At 40.4% G+C, this 23,247-nt stretch overlaps 2 protein-coding genes across 2 annotated transcripts; one reads left to right on the forward strand and one right to left on the reverse strand.

Moving 5' to 3' along the window:
• The first annotated feature begins 317 nt into the window (after positions 1-317).
• On the forward strand, positions 318-6,157 carry sec22bb (SEC22 homolog B, vesicle trafficking protein b). Its single transcript, XM_088350167.1, has 5 exons — positions 318-530; positions 2,908-3,017; positions 3,113-3,273; positions 4,617-4,763; positions 4,900-6,157. The coding sequence occupies exons 1-5, from the start codon at positions 456-458 to the stop codon at positions 5,052-5,054; spliced, it is 648 nt and encodes a 215-aa protein (XP_088206293.1). The 5' UTR covers positions 318-455; the 3' UTR covers positions 5,055-6,157.
• Positions 6,158-9,503: 3,346 nt separating this feature from the next.
• LOC148354889 (uncharacterized) lies at positions 9,504-21,998 on the reverse strand. Its single transcript, XM_088350207.1, has 2 exons — positions 21,709-21,998; positions 9,504-13,639 (listed from the first exon to the last, which is right to left on the reverse strand). The coding sequence occupies exons 1-2, from the start codon at positions 21,929-21,931 to the stop codon at positions 10,458-10,460; spliced, it is 3,405 nt and encodes a 1,134-aa protein (XP_088206333.1). The 5' UTR covers positions 21,932-21,998; the 3' UTR covers positions 9,504-10,457.
• Between the last annotated feature and the right edge of the window lie 1,249 nt (positions 21,999-23,247).

The following is a 23,247-nucleotide window of genomic DNA, read 5'->3' on the forward strand; positions in this document are numbered from 1 at the left end:
AATACAGGGTGTCCCAGAAAATGTTTACACGCTTTGACTAACAGAGTGCACAAATAACATTATTTAAAAGAAAAAATACAGTAATCACATTTTTTTTCTATCGATCCCTTTTAAATAAAAGGAATAAATAATTCCTTGTATCACGATCAAACGCCGGCATGACGCATGTTAATCTTTTTGTGATGTAAGAAATGTAAACTATTTGAAAAATGTAAGTTTTACTCAGCTAAGCACGAGAGGGAAAACATGGGCGGAACTTTTCTCTCGCAACCAAGTTCCGTTTGGCAGTTGCCGGAAGAGTTAAGTTGACGGACCCGTTCGAATCGGTGACGCTTTTCCGGCCAGCTCAGCGTCGTCACGTCATCCGTCCTGGTGCTCCTCTTTCCACTTTGGTTTTCTCCAAACTGTCATAAAGCAACAAAAATCTGAACAATTGCGTGATTTTGGCGTAAAAGATGGTGCTGCTGACAATGATCGCCCGGCTGGCCGATGGCCTGCCGCTGGCCGCTTCGATGCAGGAGGACGAGCAGGTTCTAACAACATTGCTTGTTTCTCGTTACATCCTATTTTTGTTGTTAATAACTATTTTTTTTGTCGGGAGTTTACGCAAAAAACAGTTGCAGTTTAGTCAATTTCTGGTAGAAGCTTTTATGTTCATATGTGCATTTGGAAAACTATGAAAATGCTAAATAAAAAGGACACAAATAATACCAATATTAAGTGTTGTAATGATCAATTGGTCTGTTTCCGTATCGTCATAAATAATTCTGATTCAAATGTGCAATTTCCACATGTCATAAAACACAGTGTTTTAAAAAGAATTTGACGCGTGCAGTGAAATATCGTACAGTGGTCCTCAACTGGTCTCACCCGAGGACCCACTATCCCACCCTCATGACAAGCTGTGACCCAAATCAAGGGGGAAAAAAAATCAAATTCTCAAATGTATTGAATAAAAGGATTGTCCTCTGAAGAGCCGAGATACTACAACATGTTCACCTTTTTTCCCCAAATACAAAATGAGCATCAAAATCAAAATGACTACATGTAGAATTTTCCCTTTAATGCTTAATTAGCTGCATTTTGGATGAAGTCAAAGCATGTCTTTTAAAATAATAAAATCCATCTCTCATATATTCTCAGTTGCATTTGCTTTCAGCCATGCTCAACGCGTGTAAACAAATTTCAGCTATTTTTTAATGTGTGAAATGGTGCGTGTCAATTCTACAGGACATTGCCTTCAACTGTTGAAGAGTGGGCAGCACGGCGGCGCAGTGGTTAGCGCGTGTGCGGCACAGTTCTGAGGTCATGAGATCGAACCTCCTGTGTGGAGTTTGCATGTTCTCCCCGTGCTTGCGTGGGCACTCCTCCCACATTAAAAAAACATGCATGTCAGGTTAATTGGCCGGTTCAAATTGTCCCTTGGTGTGAATGAACGAGTGATTTGTTTGTTTCTTCTCTGTGTGCCCTGCGATTGGCTGGCAACCAGTTCAGGGTGTCCCCTGCCCACTGCCCGAAGATAGCTGGGACGGGCTCCAGCACCCCCGCGACCCTACTGAGGATAAGCGGTGCAGATAATGGATGTTAAAGAGTGTAATTAACCATTAGTTCTTTTTCATGGTTTTTTTTATATACCACAGCCATATCCCCCTAATGGGAGGTGGCTAGAGTTATTTCTGACTGTTTTTGGGAGATTGATTCAGAGGAGGGGATTCCCAGCCCCCTCGCACAGTCATTAGGTGACCCCTAATGACCCCCAATTCCAACCCCTAATGCTGAACGCCAAGCAGGGAGGCAACTGGTATCAATGTTTAAGTCTTAGGTTATGACTCGGTTGAGGCTTGAACCACAACCTTCCCGTATCGGGGCGGGCGCCATACCTCCAAGGCCACCGAGCATTTTTTATGTTTACTTAGCATTATCTTGCTAAGACAAAGGCCCGCGACACACTAAAAATGGCCCGTGACCCATCCGTTGAGAAACACTGGTCTAGTAGGTTTCCTGACAAAATATATTACTACTCATTTGTCTAAAAGACATTATTCTGAAAAAAGGGAGATACATGTGATTTGACTTGACAAACTGCCTTGGGATAAATGTTTATTAGGAAACTTACATACTCTATACTTCGTTTTCTCATCAAACCTATGTCCAGGATTATATAAATCAGCTTTTCCATAAAAGGCTCGCCTAAAAACCTTCCACTGTTCTCAAATAATTTTTTACCACGGAGAAGGAAGTCGCCTAACTGTTGAAGCTCATCTTTCAAAAGTAAGTTTAACTCAACTTTATTTATCTTTATAGAGCATATTATTTAATGAAACATATATTTTTCTAGTACAAAACAATACAGGTTACTTATACAAGCCTTAAACAGTAGATATACAAAATATAGCACTGAAGCAACTTACGAACAAATTCAACTTATGAACGATCGTATGGGACCTAACTCGCTCGTAGGTGGGGCAGCGTCTGTAAAAGAAAAATATTCTTGAGCGTTTAAAAGTCAGGCAGGTTTTGGAGAGGACGTCGATGGGCGTCGCCCCAAAACATAAACTGAGCCGAGATATGACGGAAAGGGAACATTAATTTATTCAACACATTCATCAACATACAAGCCACGTTTAAAATCCGTCTCTCAGGCGCCGGGTTTTCATACTGTGTTCAACAACATCAGTGAGCGTTGACGTGATGTTTTTCTCTAACTGGACAGTGTTTTTCCCGCCTTGATTTGGCTCAGTCAACATCTTGGTATTTCCTGTATCAACATTGTTTCATAACATCCAGATATTTTCCATCAAGCTGAAAGTTAATCCACAACACAGGCAGCATCCCAGTTGAAGTTGACACTGCTCCTGGGTTGTGTTTAAGGTCGCTTCACATTCATTTATTTGCTGTGTGTTGCAGTTGGGACGGAATCTGCAGCATTATCAGAGTCAAGCCAAGCAGCTCTTCAGGAAACTCAACCAGAACAGTCCAACACGATGCACTTTAGAGGCTGGCTCCGTGTGTTTCCAGTGAGTTGTTGCCAAAAAAGGAATTACCATACCAAAGTATTCGTACTTGGTGACTTGCAGGCACGGTTCTTAACATTGGTTGTATTTGAATGCAGCTATGTCCTGGAAAAAGGTGTTTGCTACCTGGTACTGTGCGATGCCAGTTTCTCTAAAAAGCTGGCTTTCGCCTACCTGGAGGACCTGCAGGCAGAGTTCCACGAGCAGCATGGCAAGAAGGTGCCCACAGTCTCCCGGCCGTACTCCTTCATCGAGTTCGGTAAGGGCAAACTTGACAGGTGTCTTATTGGGATCAATCATTGGGCTTGCTCATGTAGATATCCATTTTGACTGCGACTCGGGTGAATAAAGGGGAAGTCAACTCAAACAATTTTTTCTACAAAAGTTGTTGTAACTCTTAACACGGCATCTTCAAATAAGATCGTGATTTAGGAATATGAGTTAAGATGCAATATTTTCATCATGCATTCGGACACATTTTGGTCCTGAAATGACTCCCAAGTTGCAGAGGGCTCAGACAGCTGATCATGGTTATTTTCAGACTCTGCCCTACTTACGAATGATAGTTGAATTTGTAAGTTGCTTCAGTGCTATATTTTGTATATTTAAGGTTTACATAAGTATGTTTCAGATTCAGATCTACTTTATTGTCATTCTAGTACACGTGTATACAGAACGAAATGTCGATACACCTGACCCGCACAGTTTCCTTGAATGTACAGATATAAATAAAATGTATTGAGTACTAATAATATACTAAATAATTATGGCTATGTATAGTATTTTACAGTAGTGCAAATAGTGCAAATGTTGAAGGCTTGTATAGGTAACATGTATTGTTTTGTACTAAAAAAAATAAACATTTCAAATAATATGCTCTGTAAAGATAAATGAAGTTGAGTTTAACTTACTTTTGGAAGATGCGTTTGGAGAAAAAGGAACAGCACATGATTCAAAGCACACCACATCATCTGTGAAACATAGTAGAGGCCGTGTGATGGCATAGGCCTGCATGGTTTCTAAGGGCACTGGGTCACTTGTATTTATTAATGACATAACTTATAAAAGTATAGGGATATACTTTTTGCTCAGATTCCGCAAAATGCTGCAGAGTAGATTGGACGACGCTTCATAGTGCAGCTGGTCAATGACTCAAAGCATACAGCAAAAGCAACCGAGGAGTTTATTACGGTAAAGAATTGCAAAATTCTGCAATGGCCAGGTCAATCTCAACCCAACATCATGAGCATGTGTTTCACTTGCTCAAGATGAGGCTTAAGGCATCAAGGAAGGGGAAACTTATAGTTTGGTTTTGTCAATGAGTTCCAGATTTCCAGTTCTGGGATTGCCTCAAAATAATTTACAACAAAATAGTGGGCTCCCAAATATTGATCCCCTAAAATGTGGTGTGTTTGGGGGAAAAAATCAATACAATTCCTTCATCTTCAGTCAAATGTTGTTGTTCAAACACTTCAAATTAACTTTAGTCTGCACTTCAATTCAGGTCAAGATATTTAGAGTCACACGTGGCTGCATGGAGCCCAACTTGTGAAAATTGTGTTTGTCCAAATCTTTTCTGGCCTAACTGTATGTGTGTTTCAGACACTTACATTCAAAAGACCAAGAAGGCTTACATCGACAGCCGGGCCCGGCGGAACCTGGGTAGCATCAACACTGAGCTGCAGGACGTGCAGAGGGTCATGGTAGCTAACATCGAAGAGGTGCTGCAGAGAGGAGAGGCGCTCTCAGGTAGATCGAATCGTTTTTTTTTAATTAAAACTTTAAAATCAGTCCAACATTAATTTGAAAAATGAAGTGACGTGCAATTTATCATTCTGTAAATTTACATCTTCTAAATTTCTCTTGCTTTCTCCTCTCCTTCAAGCATTGGACTCCAAGGCCAGCAATTTGGCCAGCCTGTCCAAGAAGTATCGAAGCGATGCAAAGTACCTGAACACGCGCTCCACGTATGCCAAATTGGCGGCCGGCGGCGTTTTTTTCATCATGCTCATCGTCTACGTGCGCTTCTGGTGGCTTTGAAAAGCCATGACAGTGACGTCATCCAAATTACGAAACGATACCCTCCTCCCACCAAGACTTTTTTGGAAGCAATTGCACTTTTGCAGATTGATTAAATAAGGCATGTTTTTGGGCATGATCAGCTTGACGCCAGAAAAGTGAACTGGGACTGTCTTAAAGGTCTGCAAAAAAGAAGAAAATCCAAAGGGCCTTTGGTATTTATCTATCCCGTGCAAATGCTGGTTAACATTGCCGTAATTAATACTGTGTAGTTAACACCAAAGTGGGTTTTTGGCATATTTCAAAGCTTGGATATAATCAAACCCTCACAGTGAGATCTTTGATTTGGGGTAGTTTGTTTCTACCAGTGGTTGACAACAGAGTCCAAGACACACCTAGATTTAGCGCTGCCATACCCCCACACAATGCATCATAAACTTTATATCTTGTACTAGGTTTACTCGTGTATATTTCAAAGTTAGTCCTTGTAGATTCAAAGATTGCTTTTATTTCTGGCTGCTGTCTATTGGGAAAAACAACGGGCTTCACAGGCATTTTTTTCTCATCTAGTCCAGTCCCTAAAACATACGACTTGACTGCTGTCTCCAGAAAATTACTTGAGTTGACATTTGATTGGACAGTTTTGTTATAATTGAATCAAAATGAAATTTTTTAGAAACAATTTGAATTAAAGCATAATTTATCAATCCCAGGCATCTTCGAGAAGTTGGCAGGGGTAACCCTGAGCTGGTTGCCAGCCAGTCACAGAGCTAAAGCATAATTTAGATTTGTCCAAAATGACATCTTACAAAAGGAATGTACACATTCCGACTTGGAGGAGATATGCTTATAACACTAGCTGGAAATTTCACTCCCTTCTTGCAATTGCAGCTAAATAAAAGCAAATAAGGATGATCTAAATGGCTTTCTCTTGCTACTAGAGCTAACAATACTGGAAATGAAAGACAGGTTACCACTATTGCGAGATCTTGAAATAAAAATCTGAACGCATTGTTTTTTGGAAATGAAGTTAATAGTATGAAGCTATTTGCTCTTTGGAATTAGAAGACATGGGTTGGTTAAGTCTGTTCCAATGAAAAAATAAAAATGCATCTTAAAGAACAGTGGTCTATATGCTTTATGTGTATCAACCCATGTCATATCCTCTGAGAGGGGTGACCGACAGCAAGACAAACACACAAAAGCCAACCCAAATGCCCAAACACCCAATCAAGTTAAGCACATCGGCACCCAAGTTGGTCATGCTTTCGTCCCTCCAGATGAAACGGGACATAAGAAAGCGGCCATGTCACTCGGGTCAGGGTGACATAACACACTCATCTGTTCAACAGCAGATCCCGACAGCTTTCACTGGTTTACCCCTACCGCATTATACAGGTGCCCTGCCCATCCCTTATAACACGTCCAAACATCCCACTATCCTTTCACAACACCTCTACTTATTCCTATCACCAACAAGAGCTCTAGCTTACATTATATTTAGACCTCTTTCCTGCAGTGCACTCATAACACCAACCATCCACGTCAACCGTGGCCTTTCTCTTGGTCTCCTTTCATTTACTTCTGCTCTGTAGATCCTCTTCAACATTCGCTCCTCATCCATCCTCTCCATGTGTCCAAACCAACCGAGTACTCTCATGTCCACACGCTTGCTCAGTTCCACTACTACTCCAGTTCTGTCTCTCACAATTTCATTTCTCAATCTAGCCAATCTTGTCACTCCTAACATACTCCTCAAACACTTAATCTCAAAAACATTTAATTTCCTTCTCAAATCTGAGTTCAGTCTCTGCACCATACAGCACAGTCGGCACAATCACACTCTCATAGTCTCCTCTAAACATCCATACTCATACTCTTGTTGCTCGTTACTCTCCTCAGAGCACCTATATCTTTGCTTCCTTGATATAATATCTCGCACTCCATTCCACCAACTGCAGCCACATCACAACCCAAGTACCTAAAGCTTTCATTTCTTCCAGCACCTGTCCATACAACCTTATTTGCAACACCATGCCCACTCCATCACGTGAACACTTCATCACCTTACTCTTGCCAACATTCACACATAACTTACACCTGTCAAACACTCTTCCAAACTCCATTTCTAACCTTCTCAATGTTTCCTCAGAATCAGCCACAAGCGATGTGTCATCTGCAAACAACTGACCTACCTGTGAAGTCATATACTATTTTATACACCGTTTTATTTTACCTAAAATCAAATATACTTGTCGTGAATCTGACTTCAGCCTTCGAGTGCAAACTCTGGCAGAAGGGTGTCGTAAACCGCGCTTTGCGTTGGAATGTGCCTTTTGTTCATTTCTTTGCAGATAATAACGATTTATCACCTCACCTGGGGGGTTGGGGTGTGTGACTTGCCCCATTCTGTCCGGAGGGCGATGACCAATCACCCCTCCTCCCATTCTTCAAAGGACGATTGGGAAGTCTGCATCGGCAACAGCGCTGACCAATCGGCAGCAGCTTAGTCATAGGGCGTCGGCAGCAGCTTAGTCATAGGGCGTGAACAAATCATTGCCATGTGTTATAACATGGGAAAACCCTGGAACCCCCTGGGCTTCTCCACACGACTGTAATTTGGCAAGGCAGAAAGATCTGATCCGTTCAACTGTTCGATTAGGCTAAATAAATTACCAGTAATATGTGGACCATCCTCGTCGCTCAGCTGATTAAATTTCTACGACGGTTTAGACAGGACACGTGAAGTGTCTTCGGAGTCAGATTTCCTTCTCATAAATGTTAAAACCTTACACCTGCCACAACGTTCCATTGTCATCTTTACACCTCTGCCAAAGACTCATGCATTTACCTGTCTCACCACACCATCCATGTACACATTTAACAGTCATGGCGACATCACAAACCCCTGTCTCACACCAGTCAACACAGGAAACCACTCACTTGTCTCACTCCCTTCTCTTAAACATGCTTGCAAAAGGAACACATTAGGATAGAAAAAAGGGAAATTCTAAATTGTTTACCCCGAGTTCAAATGTTATTAATGATCGCCTTGGACGAAAGACTGGCGTTCGTCCTGCCAAGATTTCTTGGCAGGGAGCAGGCCAGGTCAAACCGACCCAAAACATTTCTTGGAAGCCGACCCCAAAACAATTCGTGGACGTTATATAAAAGATTGAAAAACAATCAGTCTGGTGGCTTGCATGTATATGCAACTAATACTGCGGCAGTAGCTCAGGAGGTAGAGTGCTCGTCTTGGGATCAAGGGATCCCAGTTCGAATCCCGGCTCGTCCGTGTTACATGTCGAAGTGTCCTTGGGTAAGACACTGAATCCCTAATACCCCCAATTAGCAGGTTAGCGCCTTACATGGCTGCAAGGCCGCTATTGGGAAATGTGGAGCACATTGTAAAGCGCTTTGGGAAGTCATTAACTCGAAAAGCGCTATATAAATGCAAATCATTTCATTTTTTTCCTGCGGGGCGGCGGTAGCTCAGGAGGTAGAGCGCTCGTCTTGGGATCAAGGGAACCAAAGTTCGAATCCCGGCTCGTCCGTGTTACATGTCGAAGTGTCCTTGGGTAAGACACTGAACCCCTAATACCCCCAATAAGCAGGTTAGCCCCTTACATGGCTGCAAGGCCGCTATTGGGAAATGTATAGCACATTGTATAAAGTGCTTTGGGAAGTCATTGACTTGAAAAGCGCTATATAAAAATGCAGATCATTTCAGATCAATCCCAAGGGGCAACAAAAAAGGACTAAACAAACTGGAAAGAACAGTTGAAAAGAGCCAATTGCTGAAGTTCCTAAAAGTTGGTGTAAGTGGCACGCTTAAGAGCAAGGGTCAGTAACACTTTTGACCCACTAGAGAAGATTGCTTTAAATTAATGTTTCAGAATCCGATTACCGATTCAGCCAGCAGGTGGTGCTCAGTTTTCCTCACAAATTAATTCGAGATGGTATCAATCCCAGGGATATAGTATTTATCGGATCCAAGTACTTGCGTAGTATCAATATATGGATCAATCTGACCGCCCTTACGACAAAGCACAAGGATTTAAAACTATGGACACTCAAAGGGACTAAATATCTTCTCAAGTTGTTTTGCATAGCCTTTCACAATGATTATGGTTTCTACAGGTACTCGTAGCAGCAAGATGGTGGCGTTATTTAGCTCCCTCTTGGTGAGCAACACGTTGTGTGAAATACAAATTTTTTGACCTGCAAGTATTTTTTTCTTTAATAAATGTTTGATACGAGTACATTTTGCTTGTTGTTTACAGCATTGTTTTTTTTAAATGAATTAAGTTTTTTCCCACTACAAGGTGCTAAATAATGCTCAATGTCGCTTTAGGTATTTCACAACTTTGACTTACCTCATTGTAACATCCGTTTGTTCTAAGTTTGGTCAAAAAGGCTGCTTTATCAAATGTGACGAAAACCCAAAGTAGAGTACAAACGACATGCAAGTTGTTTTTTAAAAAACATTTATTTAAGGCATTTCAAAATGGGCAATAAGTGTAAAACGGTGTATTGCAAACAACATTACTGTATAAAAGATAATGCATACCTGAGCGGATGACATTTTAGAGAGGGATTCAACCTTATATCATGTTGAGGTAATGCACCAGGGATTCAAAAAACATCATATGCTAAACACATTTGCTGCTTTAAACCAGATGATGCGACAACAGTATGAAACTAGTCTTACCATTCTCTCTAAACTAATATTAAACACAGGATAGTATTATTCCAGGTATTAAAAAACATTAAAATTCATGCTAACTCAATTCAGAACTCTAAACCTCATAGAAATTTATAGTTGTGAGCAAACGATTATGCCAGGCTATTTATATACAAATGCATATTTACAAGCGCAAACGACAGTAGCCCAAATATGCTAGTGCGGTACTTTAATGTCCAATAAACAAGGACATGGATTGGGCAGAATGTTTTGTTTTCTCAGGACATTGAGAGGTTCAAAATAAACTTCAAAGACCTAAACAATCTACTTTTGATTACATCTATAAATTTTGGCTCAGAGGAGTCAATCCGAACAGCACACTGCCTAATTTGGAGGTAATTAATTAAATTATATACGCATCCCGAATACCGTAGTGTTAAGCTTCAAGTAACACATTTCACATGAGTCCAGGGTGAGCAAAACCAAGGAAAGTGCTGCAAGAACAAAGAAGCTGGAGAAAACGACCGGAACCCAGTCGAAATAAAAACTTCAAACCTGTCCTGCCCTAACACTCATGCCAAATGAATCCGTAGCATCTGCAGCCAATAGTAATTCTCCCTCTAAAATACTTCATAACCAGAACCTCAAACCTTTATAAAATACATTGGACATTAAGTAACAACGTTTCGATTAAGAACAACAACACGTACATTCCAGCAGTACGCGTCGCAATAAAAGACTTATTCAAGACGGTCATGTTTGTTGACCTCTTGCCCGTGTAGATCCTGAACATGTTTCCTCATAGCCTCAGGAGAACCGAACTTCTCGTCACAAAACTGACAGGTGAAAGTTTTATCCTCTCTGTGCAGTGCCAAATGTTCAGTCAGGAGACTAATTTGGTCAAACTTACTATTACAATGAGAACATTTTAAATTCTTTTTGTGTTCCAGGTGTTTGTTTTTTCTAGACTTCTTTTTCTTGCTGGATGCTTTTGATTTCCCCGGCCCGTGAACTTGCATATGGTTCTTCAAATGAGAATCGCTGGAGAATCCTTTGTTACAAAGATGACAAGTAAATGGTCTCTCCCTGGATTGTTTGTCGGCTTCGGACGTCTTACTACTAGGCAAAGACACACTGCTGTTGTCATCGGGATCGACTTCGGAATTCGACGTTATGTCGGAAAAGGACAACGGGGCGTAGAGGCTATCTGGCTCGGACTGGACATCTTTGTAGTTTTCACTCATTTTTGCATCTTGATTTGAGACGCCGGAAGCTGCCGCCTTGTCATCAACGTGAACTTTCATGTGCATTCCCAAGTCGTTTTCAGTGGTGAAGCTTTTCATACAAACTGAGCACGAGAAACCGTTGACTTTGTAGAAGAGTTTGCTAACACTTGGGGAATTGGAAGGTTTCTGCTCAATATGTGTTCTCTTGTGTTTATCCAAACGTTTTTTGGTCTTCAAAGAGTCTTTAGCATTTTTATCACAGTCCGAAGAGTCTGACGTCATGTCCTCCTTGTCTCTTGCTATTAGCAACTTGTTTGGCTGTGTGAGATTTTCTAAACTGGAGGTACTGGGAAGCAGCTGTTTTACTACAGGATGGACTTCCATGTGTGACATAAGGTAGTCTTTACTTGCAAAAGTTTTCCTACAAATTGTGCAGTTTAAACTTGGATCAGGGCTGGTTGTTTTAGTGACTGGTTGCAACACGATAGGTAGCGAAACAAGATTTTGTCCTTTAGATGCCATGGTTAAGGAGGCCTTCAAATTTACTTGGGGTAGTGCATTGACGTGCACTTGTTGCGTGTGTAATTCGAGAAAATTTTCAGTCGTGAAACTTTTTGGACAGAATTTGCAGAAGAAAGCTTCAGTATTGGGGAATTTAGTGGCTAAAATAGACTTGTCTTTTTGCGACCAAAGATTTGTACCTGCATTTTGACTAGAGCTAAGGCAGGCAGCTGCTTTCACCTCAGAGTGTACTCGCATATGCATTGTGAGTTGGTCTTCTTGGGTGAAACATTTTTTACATATTGAGCAATAGAAACCTTTAGCAGTGTCAAGTGGTTCACTAACTGCAGTCGACCGAAGATTCTTATCTCCTGGCCCTGCAATTATGCTTAAAGTAATGGAGGATAGTTGTTTCTCCTCAGTGTGCACACGCATGTGCGATGCAAGAAAGTCTTCAGAGGCAAAAGTTTTTTTACAAAAGCTGCAGTTGAAAGATTTGTCAGTTTTGATTAGTTTAATGGCAATGGTCGACTTCTCTGGGTGTGACTCGGAATGTTTTCCTCCAGTCGCTGCAATTTGAATTGAGTCAGGCAAGGCCAGTGGTTTCGCCTCGTTGTGTACCAACGTGTGCGATTTGAGACCTTCTTCATTGGTGAATTTCTTTTGACAGACTGAACAGTCGAAAGATTTAGCAGTGTCAAGTGGATTACTGGCAGGAGTTGAACCTCCTGGTCGAGGTTGAAGATTTTTACCTCCCGTCACCACAATTTGACTTGCCCCAGGGCAGGCCATTAGTTTTTCCTCACTGTGTACTTGCATGTGCGCTTTGAGAAAGTCTGTAGTCGTGAAACTCTTTTTACAGTATGAGCATTCGAAAGATTGGACAGTTTCAGGGGTTTTGGTGACTGGATTGGACTTTGTTGGATGTGACTGAAGATTTTTACCTTCAATCACTTCATTTTGACTTGAGTTGAGGGAGGCCACTGGTTTGTTCTTATTGTGTTCCTGCATGTGCGCAGAGAGAAAGTCTCCATGGACGAATTTTATTTTACAAACTGGACATTCGTAGGTTTTGGCAGTTCCGGGTGGTGTAGCAAGTGGAGATAACCTTTCTGTATGAGAGTCATCTTTCTCATCCTTTGTGACTGCATTTTGACCTAAGCTGTTGGAAGCCACCGTTTTTCCTTCAGCGTGCCGTCTCATGTGTGATGTGAGTAAGTCTTTACTTTGGTAGCTTTTTGTACAAACTGAGCAGTTGAAGGACATACCTTGATGGGATAATTTAGTGACAACCGTGCTGCTCGCAGATCTTTTGTGTATGTGAGTTTTCAAATGTTTTTCCCAATCTTTCTGGCAGACAAACTTTTGACCACATCTTATACACTCCACTTTGAACTCTTTTGTCTCCAGATGTTTGGTGTCGTCACCATGATGGGAGTCAGAAGAGTGAGCTGTCGTTTCATCCTTAACCGATTCTGAAGACACGTGTTTTGGTTTTGAGTTCAGATCTTCACCCTGTGAAGAGTGAGCTGTCGTTTCATTCTTAACCGATTCTGAAGACACGGGTTTTGGTTTTGAGTTAAGATCTTCACCCTGTGAAGAGTGAGCTGTCGTTTCATCCTTAACCGATTCTGAAGACACGGGTTTTGGTTTTGAGTGAAGATCTTCACCTTGTGTTCCATCACTGCCAGTTATCTCTTGACTCAAACTCCTAGCAAGTTGAAGTTTTCCCTCAGTGTGTGCTCGTATATGCAATATAAGAAGGTCTCTACTCTGGAAGATTTTGGTACAAACCGAGCAGGTAAAAGATTTGTCGGCATTGCGCCGTTTACTAACTGCTGGGGAATTCGACTGCTTCTCTTTGGGGTGCGTTTTTGCATGCCTAGTCATATTATCTTTTTTGACAAACATTTTGGGACATTGGGAGGACTTCGAATCCTTTTTCGGGATCAAATGTTCCTTGGCTTTGGGCTCAAAATCACTGTCAGAGTCTGAATTAATGTTTTCCATGTCAGATATTGGCGCTAAGTAGTCTGGTGGGGAATGGAGATCTTCAGTGTGTTCTCCACTTGCTTTTGTTGCCTTGAGCTGACATGACCGTAATTTTCTACCCCGCTCACTCTTCTTTTTTTTGGTTGGTGGCTCTTCCTGCTCGCCAGAAGTATCTTCTGAATTCTGCAACACATCTTGTAGACCTACATGACAGGAATGAATGAAAAATGCACAAATGAGAATAGATTGATAAATGTGGAAACTAAAGTTGATTTTACGAACAAAAGAATAAGGGATAGAGCTGAACAATTTTGAACCAGCCCCATTAAATATTGCAATATCACACCTTACTTTGTGCATTGTTTAAATTCTATTAAATAGGTGGTTAACTTAGTGTGATCACACTCTAAGGAATTCCCTTCCACAGCCACAAAATACCACCAAGAAAGTCATCCGGGGTGGCTGCGTCAAGAAATGTCAGGGTATTACTCCCTAATGTGCTCGCTTTTCTTTAATACATCAATTACTCTATCAGGCTATATATAACAGCCAATTTGTCAAATTAGTTCCTGATCAGTCCGCACTTTGTCATTGTTACATTAACTAAGTTTAATAATTGCTCACCACTATTTTAGGATTGACAAACCTCCATAATATTCTTTGTTGTAGTAATTATGGTCTTAGTCTTCATCGTCTTCTTTGTAGTCGTCATCATTGACATAGTCTTCTTCGTAGTCGTCATTATTGACATCGTCTTCTTTGTAGTCGTCATCATGGACGTCGTCTTCTTCCATGGAGTTGTCTTCAAGGTCATTTGTTCCAACATCTGCTTTCACTTGATTGTCCCCATATTAGTGACATACAATCGACGCCAAGAACACACTACTTACTACACCAGGTGTAGCACAGGAGACGGAGCCAAATTAAAATCGGGCATATACAAGAGGTAAAGACCGCATATACAGGACTGTCTCAGAAAATTAGAATATTGTGATAAAGTTCTTTATTTTCTGTAATGCAATTAAAAAAAAACAAAAATGTCATACATTCTGGATTCATTACACATCAACTGAACTATTTCAAGCCTTTTATTATTTTAATATTGCTGAATTTGGCTTACAGCTTAAGAAAACTCAAAAATCCTATCTCAAAATATTAGAATATCATGAAAAAGTATACAAGTAGGCTATTCAACTAATCACCTGAATCGTCTAACTCGAAACACCTTGCGAGGGTTTCCTGAGCCTTAAAAACACTCAGCTTGGTTCAGTAAACTAAATCACAAGTATGGGGAAGACTGCTGATCTGACTGCTGTCCAGAGGACCATCATTGATACCCTCCTGATGGAGGGTATGACACAAAAAGAAATTTCTCAAAGAGCAGGCTGTTCACAGAGTGCAGTTTCAAAGCATATCCACAAAAAGTCTGTTGGAAGGGAAAAATGTGGCCGGAAACGCTGCACAACCAAGAGAGATGACCGCAGCCTTAACAAAATTGTGAAGAAGAGCCGCTTCCAGAATTTGGGGGAGCTTCAAAGACAGTGGGCTGAAGCTGGAGCCCAGGTATCAAAAGCCACAGTTCACGGATGTGTCCGGGAAATGGGCTACAATAGCCATATTCCCATGGTCAAGCCACTTCTGAAATCAAGACAACGGAAGAAGCGTCTGACTTGGGATATGGAGAAGAAGCACTGGACAGTTGCAAAGTGGTCCAAAGTCCTCTTTTCAGACGAAAGCAAGTTTTGCATTTCATTTGGAAGTCAAGGCGCCAGAGTCTGGAGAAAGGCTGGAGAGGAGCAAAATCCAAGTTGCTTGAAATCCAGTGTGAAGTTCCCAGTCAGCAATGGTTTGGGGAGCCATGTCAGCTGCTGATGTTGGTCCACTGTGTTTCATCAAGTCCAGAGTAAATGCAACTGTGTACCAAGAGATTTTAGAGCACTACATGCTTCCATCTGCTGAAAAGCTCTATGGAGATGAGAATTTCATTTTCCAGCATGATCTGGCACCTGCCCACAGTGCCAAAACCGCCAGTAACTGGTGCACTGACCATGGCATCACTGTCCTTGATTGGCCTGCTAATTCCCCTGACCTGGACCCCATCGAGAATTTGTGGGGTATAGTTAAGAAGAAGATGAAAGACACCAGACCTACAAATGCAAATGAGCTGAAGGCCGCTATCGAAGCATCCTGGGCATCAATAACACCTCAGCAATGCCACAGGCTGATTGCCTCCATGCCACGCCGGATTGATGCAGTAATCCGTGCAAAAGGATTCCCAACCAAGCACTGAGTGCATCAATGGACATTTTCAAATGTTTGATTTAGTTTTGCTATTATAAAATTATTTTTTTTCTTGGTCTGAGGAAGTATTCTAATATTTTGAGATAGGATTTTTGAGTTTTCTTAAGCTGTAAGCCAAAATCAGCAATATTCAAATAATAAAAGGCTTGAAATAGTTCAGTTGATGTGTAATGAATCCAGAATGTATGACATTTTTGTTTTTTAAATTGCATTACAGAAAATAAAGAACTTTATCACAATATTCTAATTTTCCGAGACAGTCCTGTATATTGTTAACAAAAACTGAGATACTTTTCCCCTCCACATGACAGCCCCATACATCAGGCTTCATTTTTGACCAAAAGGACCTTAAAAGCCGCAAGGTCGGAAAATAGTCATGTCATGTTTAGTTTGTATAGCCCACAATCGCAAGAAGTCTCAAAGACCTGTACAGACAATACACAGACATCATCAACAGGTAATATAGGTAATAACAGAATGTCCGTTTGCCAGCTTCCTGAGACTCAAAATAGGAACCAAGAATTCAGTTTGCAGCCAACAGAAAAACCTGGTAGGTCATCCGATAAGCATGCAATGTTTAAACTTTGTAACTCTTCGGTGAAGGAGTAGGAGCACAAGTTTCGCTACACTTGATTCCCTCGGTATGCACTCCCACACTTGAAACGCATTGCAGTTCCATTAGTCATAATGAAATTGCCCCTGCCAGGCTGTGGTCTTTCAATAATGATGACTCCTGTAAGGGATGAAAATCAGCCTCCTCTTGTGCTTGTTTTAGCAGTTATTTGATATTTCCCATCAATTGTTAACAAAAGGGGCATCACTGACAAGTCGACAGGCCTATTAGAATGCCCACACCACTGTCCATTATTTTTTTTATTGGAAATTGAATTGTTATTTGTGGCAACTGTAAGGGAAATTATGATTTAAATGTGCTTTTTATTTTTTGTATACTCTTATACATTTATACTCTGATATCTTTATTTTTATAATATACTCAATAAGTGTGTGGTTTTAAGTTTTCACTTGGTGTTGGTAATCTAAGAGTGCAATTCGGCTTGTTTTTGATGTGCTTGCTTTTCTTTAATAAGTTTGTTTGTAACTCAAAAAGAGTCTCTTATTTCACCCTAACAAGGTTTTGAACTTGACAGTAACCACCTGCCAGAGTAATCCTGTTTTGTACATTATCTTGAGAATTCATGAACTAACTTCAATCACAAAAGCACCTTGACAGGTAAATGCTATCATTTGAATATTTTCCTAAATGGATACTCGGAATTTTTTGCTCACCTATTAAACCATTTATTTATTTCTCTCCCCTAAAAGTAAATTTTCTTGGTCAATGACACTCCATTGTAGGTCACACGCCACAAACTGACACAACAGAGAATTGTATGGGGGACAAAATGTGTAAAGTTGATGTGAACACTTTTAAAGACTGAAAGTATCTGCTACGAGCAATATTAATACAAAATAGGCATGCTCTTTAAATGATCGTTTGGTTGACTTTAGTAGTCTAAACCCCCGAACATTAATGCACAAAGAAAATGTTAGGATTTTTAAAAAATATGTGTAATGTACTGCAATGTTGAGGGGTAAATCAAATTGCATAATTTTTCAAAATTGGTCAGCCCTAACCTACAACATAATTGGACTGACACAAAATCCACTATTTAGAACTATTCAGGATGACTGGGGTACCCGGTGAACTTTACAACTAACTTGCTAAAGACCAGAACCAGCGAGAAAAATACTGGGGCTGCCAGGTAGACCTACCTTCAACGTTTTCCTAAACTCTGTGCCGTTTATTGGTAATTGAAACTTATGTCTGCAGAATGTAATAACTTCCTCTCGAAAGACACAAGAATATATGAATAACACAAATGTGCATGTTTAGGTTGCTTTGTGCAGTCACAATATGTACGTCCGTCATCTCATGGAGTTTACAAGTTGGCAAGATGCCGTTTAGGATCAAAATTTGGAGTAGTAACAACAGTTTACGCCATGTACAGTTTGGTTCAAAATTATCTACCCCCTACAGTAAGTGAGTGTTTTTTTTTGTAGCCAAAAATGAGCTCGTTGTCAGTTTCTGATAGAAGCTGATACAATGGGTCTCTGTGAGAAGAAACATAAGCTTTCGACTTGGAATGTGGGGATGTGTTGGGATTGTATTTATCCTACAGTTGACATTTAATATGTTATATGTGTTCTCAGCCATTTTGAAGAGTTCTCAGCCTGTAAGCTGCTCTTCAAAGCCATGAGTTGTTTTTCGATGTACAGACTGTGTTTTTGTTCTCACATACCAACGAATACATCCTGACCTGGCATCCCATAACTCAAGATTGTTCTTCACCAAAGAGCCTGGGAAAAAGGAGGGGAGTTTCCCAGGACAAAGGTCACCTGTCATCATTGGATGGAAAGCAGGCCTTCGAAAGAAGACTAATTAACTCTATGTAGCAAAGGCAAAAACTGAATATTAGAAGGGAGGTTTTTCGAAGAAGAGCCAGAGCCAGAGCCGAGCCAGCCAGCAAGCAGGGCAGAGCGAGCCCAGCGAGCCAGAGCAGAGCGAGCAAAGAGATGTCTAACAGCAGGATCTCGGCGGCCCTCAAAATGATGATTAATAAAGTAACTAATTATAAAGAACCGATTCTCTTTGTCCTATATTGCAGAGCGTTTTATTATAAATGTTGGACACTTGAACCCAACAGGATGTCAAGGTCATCTTGATTAGCCAGATAGCAGGCTTCATCGTGGCTTTAAGGTGGTAGCTTTTTTATCAGGGGGACATTCTTTTGGAGACAAACTCTTTTGGCTTGGGAAACTTATTCCCTTGACCTCAAAGGTGTTTGCGAAATCGTAAAACCACACACTTATTGAGCAGTAAAGATATAGAAACGTATAAAGGTATAATAAGAGTATAAAAGTATATATTGGATAAAATATATTATAAAAGGCACATTTAGACCATAATTTCCCTTACAATTTTTACTCAGCCTTAGGACCAACCTCCCAGTATTAAATTTATTGTCATCCATTAACATACTTACCAACTCTAACAATTTATGCGTTAGACTACTGATTTTCTCTCCTTAAATTTCAACACGAAAAAATCTTGACTCAAAACTAGTATTTTGGACTATGCCTTCTTTATCTCGAAGCAAGACTGAGTTTTTGTGCGTGCATAAACTATTCCAACAATTGCATTTGATTTGTTTAACTGTTCGCCACTTCTGGTTTCAAAAAGCAGATGTTGTAATATTTTTAATAACACGGAGACAATTTGTGTTTAGTGCATAAAAATAGGATACGCAATAATATTTACTGCATTTTAATGTCAAAAGGATAGTATGTTGAAGGGATTTAGACTGCGTACTTGTGAATTTGACGCCATTATTCTTTAGCTCATGTGTGTCCAGGGTATTCTGTAATAAAACTTTGAAAAAACTCCTTATCTTAATATTTATTTTGACCGTCTGAAAACCCAGATATAAAATGAACTAGCTAAGAGAGAAAAGCCTCTCTTCTCTAGTCAACTTAGTAACAACGTATAAAGCAAATAAGCAAATCATACTGGTGGCCCTTCGCACTATTCAATGACAAAAAAAGTATCTATGAGCTTTATAAAAGGTTGGTGCATAAACAGGTCTCGACTGTTAAAGATTATGTAACTGTCAGGTTCAACCCAACACTTGTAACAACAACCTGTATACAAAAAGGACAGAGAGAATAGTTTATGATTATCCGCAGGGAAGCAAACGGGAGACCGCTTTTTATCACAGTGCCTCCAACTCACTTCGAAGCAGTCTCCCGCCACCCTGCCTTTTATTCAGAAAAAGGTATTTCCTAATTACAAGGTGGTTTCAGACTGCTAAACAGAGGAATGCATTTGAAAGTTAAATTCACAGTCGAAACCGGTTTTCGTGCAAACACTTGTTATTTGAAATGTGAATAATTAACTCTGTTTAATTACTCAAGAAGAGATCCGTGCCCCTTTGGGTCAAATCTGTAACTTATTCACACCATTGGTTCTCTCTAGAGTGCAATGGGAAACTTTGCTTGTGAGAACATACTATTTCGTAAGCACAATATTTCAAGCAAACATATAACACACATAAATGATAGTGAAATTGAATAACTTATGTACATTATTCCAACAGTAACATTTCACATGAAATGGTCATTGAAATGTAAGACAATGTTACTGTGCCATTAAGGTTGCTATGATTACTCAACGTTGTTGGCAAAAATTAATAGTAGAAGAAGTGTTGGAGTATGAATTCCCTTGCCGACTATAGTTGCCAGACACGTTTTTCCAACAGAGTGAAGCTTCTCTACTTGATTATAAGGTCTGCTGAATCATTTGTTAGTGACCATCTCGGGCAGTAACATGTTATGTGTTAGCCTATACAAACGCAGCCCTACTTGCAAACGAGGTTCCGGACGATCGTTCGTAAGTTTAATTTGTTCGCAAGTTGCTTCAGTGCTTAGTTTTGTATGTTTAGGGTTTGTATAAGTAAGTTTAAGGCTTGTTTAGGCAACCTGTATTGTTTTTTGCTAAAAAAATAAACATTTCATTTAATAATATGCTCTATAAAGATAAATAAAGTCAAGTTTACCTTACTTTTGGAAGATGGGCTTCAAGAATTAGGCGATTTCCTTTTCTGTGGTAAAAAGTGCCCCCCTCCCAAAAAAATCCACCCTAATTTTCTCAACAGCTTCAAGCTTCTATATTACACTTTCATTTCAAATGAAACGTCTCGCCTCTTCTTTACGCTTTACACTAACCATATTGAACAGATGAACGCGTCATTAAACAATAAAAATATCAAAGTTCTTAGCGCGCTTCAGATACAGTATACAATGTTCACACACGAACTAGGAAGAGGAAGCTGGATTTCTTCTTCGGGATGGATGCTGGGTGACCTCTCACACCACCACCACACGCTGGTAGCGGCGGAAAGAAGCACTACATTACTGTCCTCTACTCGGAAAAAGGTGCACACAACAGCAATGTCCGGATAAAAAATGTCCAGATAAAAAATAAAAAAGAAGAAAACTACCGTTTTTCACAAGTCAAATGATTGTAAGTAGGGGAGCGTTTGTATAAATACATTTCTCTCTTAAAGAGAGCTAGGCTGTGCCTGACAAAGGTATTGAAAAGTAAATGCAGGAAATCCGAAGAACAAACGTCGGTAGTTAAAACGTTACAAAAGATTAAAGTCAGTTGTTGAAACAGTTTGATTACAAACTGTTGAGAATTGTTAAAGTTGTTTTGTTATATACTTTGCAACTGACTGCTAAATGTACACCACATGTTTTCTTTGCTTTTCTTACTGCTGATAATTAGCCCATACATGGTTCACAGGGATAATAATGTTTACTTGATTGAAATTATTTAATTACCTGTACCTAAAAAAATTTGGAAAGAGGTTTATTTGTGGATTTATTTCTCTAGTGACAGAGCACTGTGTCTAGATATTCTTTAGTATGAAACCAACAAATGTTCATTGTACCCACTTTCTTATGTTCATTGTAATCGTCCACATAATTAAATCAAATTCATGCTAAATATAAGAATGACATTGTTACGATTACGATTATTGGACAAATGATTGCAGTCCTATGTTCCATGATAACCGCTAAAATGGGTGTCCGTTCCGACAAGGAGTAAAGACCCCGCGTTGCGATTGACATTAAACCAAACTTGTGCCTATTCGGGTAGTGAATCAATTATAAAGTAAACAAAAGGTATATGTAATTACATCACCCCATATTTCGAAAACAGCACAACCATTGTCTGTTTTTATTTTAAACAGAGGCACCACAGATGAATGTTAGCTTATTGCTAAGTCAAGTTTGTGTCATCGATCTTCCGTTTTTGCTTAGTTTTACAATAAGTGTCAAACGTTCTCACGAATACGACGATGATGATTACTATTATTACGAAAACGATGAAGTGGAAATAGTCTTGCACCTTTTTTCAGTCGAGGACGAGGTTTGAGAACAGCGTCCTGCTCCACACGATGCCGTTTTTCGCGCTTCTCTAGGTTTTGACGGACCTCCTCCTCATAGTCCGTTATTGTCTTCTCGAACAATTCTAAAATCTCTTCGATGGCGACGTTTAACTTTTGCTTCACTGAATCTCTTAACTTTGTGACTTTCAGCATGTTTCGGGTAAAAGTTGTTCCTTTTAACATCCGTGGAGGAAAACAGGCCTGGAAAGCCACAACCCAAAAGGTCGCCACAAAAAATTGAACTTAAATCATTCGCGTTTTCTATAGAGGCTGTAAACATACAACCATAGCTCACTACTGCCACCCATTGCTCTATCAAGTTCACTGCATAGGGTTAAAACGCCAACCTTTTAAAAAGTTTAACGATGTCCATACGTATTTTAGAGAATCACATAACCGTCACTTGGAACTTGTTTGGACTGTGTACTCTAATGTAGGACATTATGAAGGAGCTGTGAGGGTGAGTATGTCGCGTGATTGCCTCTGTTAGGATTGAGAACTTTGACTTGTGGCTCTGGTATCAATCTGTTTTAAGAGGCACATTGACCACTATCATATTGCATCCTTTCTGTCTACGATATACAGTGGAACCTCGGTTCTCGACCACAATCCGTTCCAGAACCCTGTACAATGGCAATCTAGACCCGTACGCCGCTCAGCATCGCACCCTAGCGTACCGGCGTTCGAACTCCGATTCTTTGAACGAAAAGCGAAGCAAGAATTTCTCGAAATTTTTGGTCGAGAACCGATTTGTTCGAACTGAGAGGCGTTCGAAAACCGAGGTTCCACTGTATTGCGTTCCCAATAGCAAAGTAAAGCAGCCGAGTCCTGCCATTGGCTGGCATTATGCCGGCGGGCGGAGACATAACTGCGTGCGATTCCTGTTCAAAGATGTGGGAGCTGATTCCGAAAAAAGGTCAAGGCTGGATTTTTCGAACTGGTTTGTTCAAAAGTGCCTGAAGTTTAAACTGGAGGAGATATATTGCATTATAACCTTGCCTTTTGCCAAGGGCTTTGATGTAAGTTTTGTAACGGCGGCTCTTTTGCAAGAGTTTTGGGATCGCTTTGAGGGGGTGAGGCCCCAGTTTTCTGGATTTATAGTGGAGAAGCTGACTGATAATGCTAGCAAGATAGTCATTGTCAGAATGTTTAATGAGGTGGTGAATGCAGATGACATCTGTTTTTGGTTGAGCAGATACGGCTCGATAAAAGGCCAAGCTATGAAGATGAAGGATGAGAGCGGCATTTGGAATTGTACCTGGAGGATACCCATCCAACAATGGAAAGACCCTCAGGGCTTTCAGGGACTGAAACACCCCCCGTCGATGATAAGGACAACCAAAACTCTGCCGCAAATGTAGTGAGCATGGGCATCTGGCTGAGGTATGTGATCGAATTATTTGTGGAAAGTGCAGGACAATTGGACATTCTTTTGAGGAGTGTACCAATAGCAGAAAATGCAACCTCTGTGGAGAAATGAACCACCTCTATAGGAACTG

This window comes from Urocampus carinirostris, chromosome 12 (genome assembly GCF_059441175.1).
Source record: "Urocampus carinirostris isolate Australia breed hairy pipefish chromosome 12, RoL_Ucar_1.0, whole genome shotgun sequence".
Lineage (NCBI taxonomy): Eukaryota > Metazoa > Chordata > Actinopteri > Syngnathiformes > Syngnathidae > Urocampus > Urocampus carinirostris.

What these genes read in the sequence shown, in the direction of transcription:
- sec22bb (XM_088350167.1), top strand. Translation starts at nt 456, where the DNA reads ATGGTGCTGCTGACAATGATCGCCCGGCTGGCCGATGGCCTGCCGCTG. An exon ending in GCTGGCTCCGTGTGTTTCCA is followed by an intron (nt 3,018 to 3,112) that starts GTGAGTTGTTGC and finishes ATTTGAATGCAG; the next exon opens with CTATGTCCTGGAAAAAGGTG. An exon ending in GAGAGGAGAGGCGCTCTCAG is followed by an intron (nt 4,764 to 4,899) that starts GTAGATCGAATC and finishes CTCTCCTTCAAG; the next exon opens with CATTGGACTCCAAGGCCAGC.
- LOC148354889 (XM_088350207.1), bottom strand. Translation starts at nt 21,931, where the DNA reads ATGTTAAAAGGAACAACTTTTACCCGAAACATGCTGAAAGTCACAAAG. An exon ending in TCGTCCTCGACTGAAAAAAG is followed by an intron (nt 13,640 to 21,708) that starts GTGCAAGACTAT and finishes CCTGTCATGTAG; the next exon opens with GTCTACAAGATGTGTTGCAG.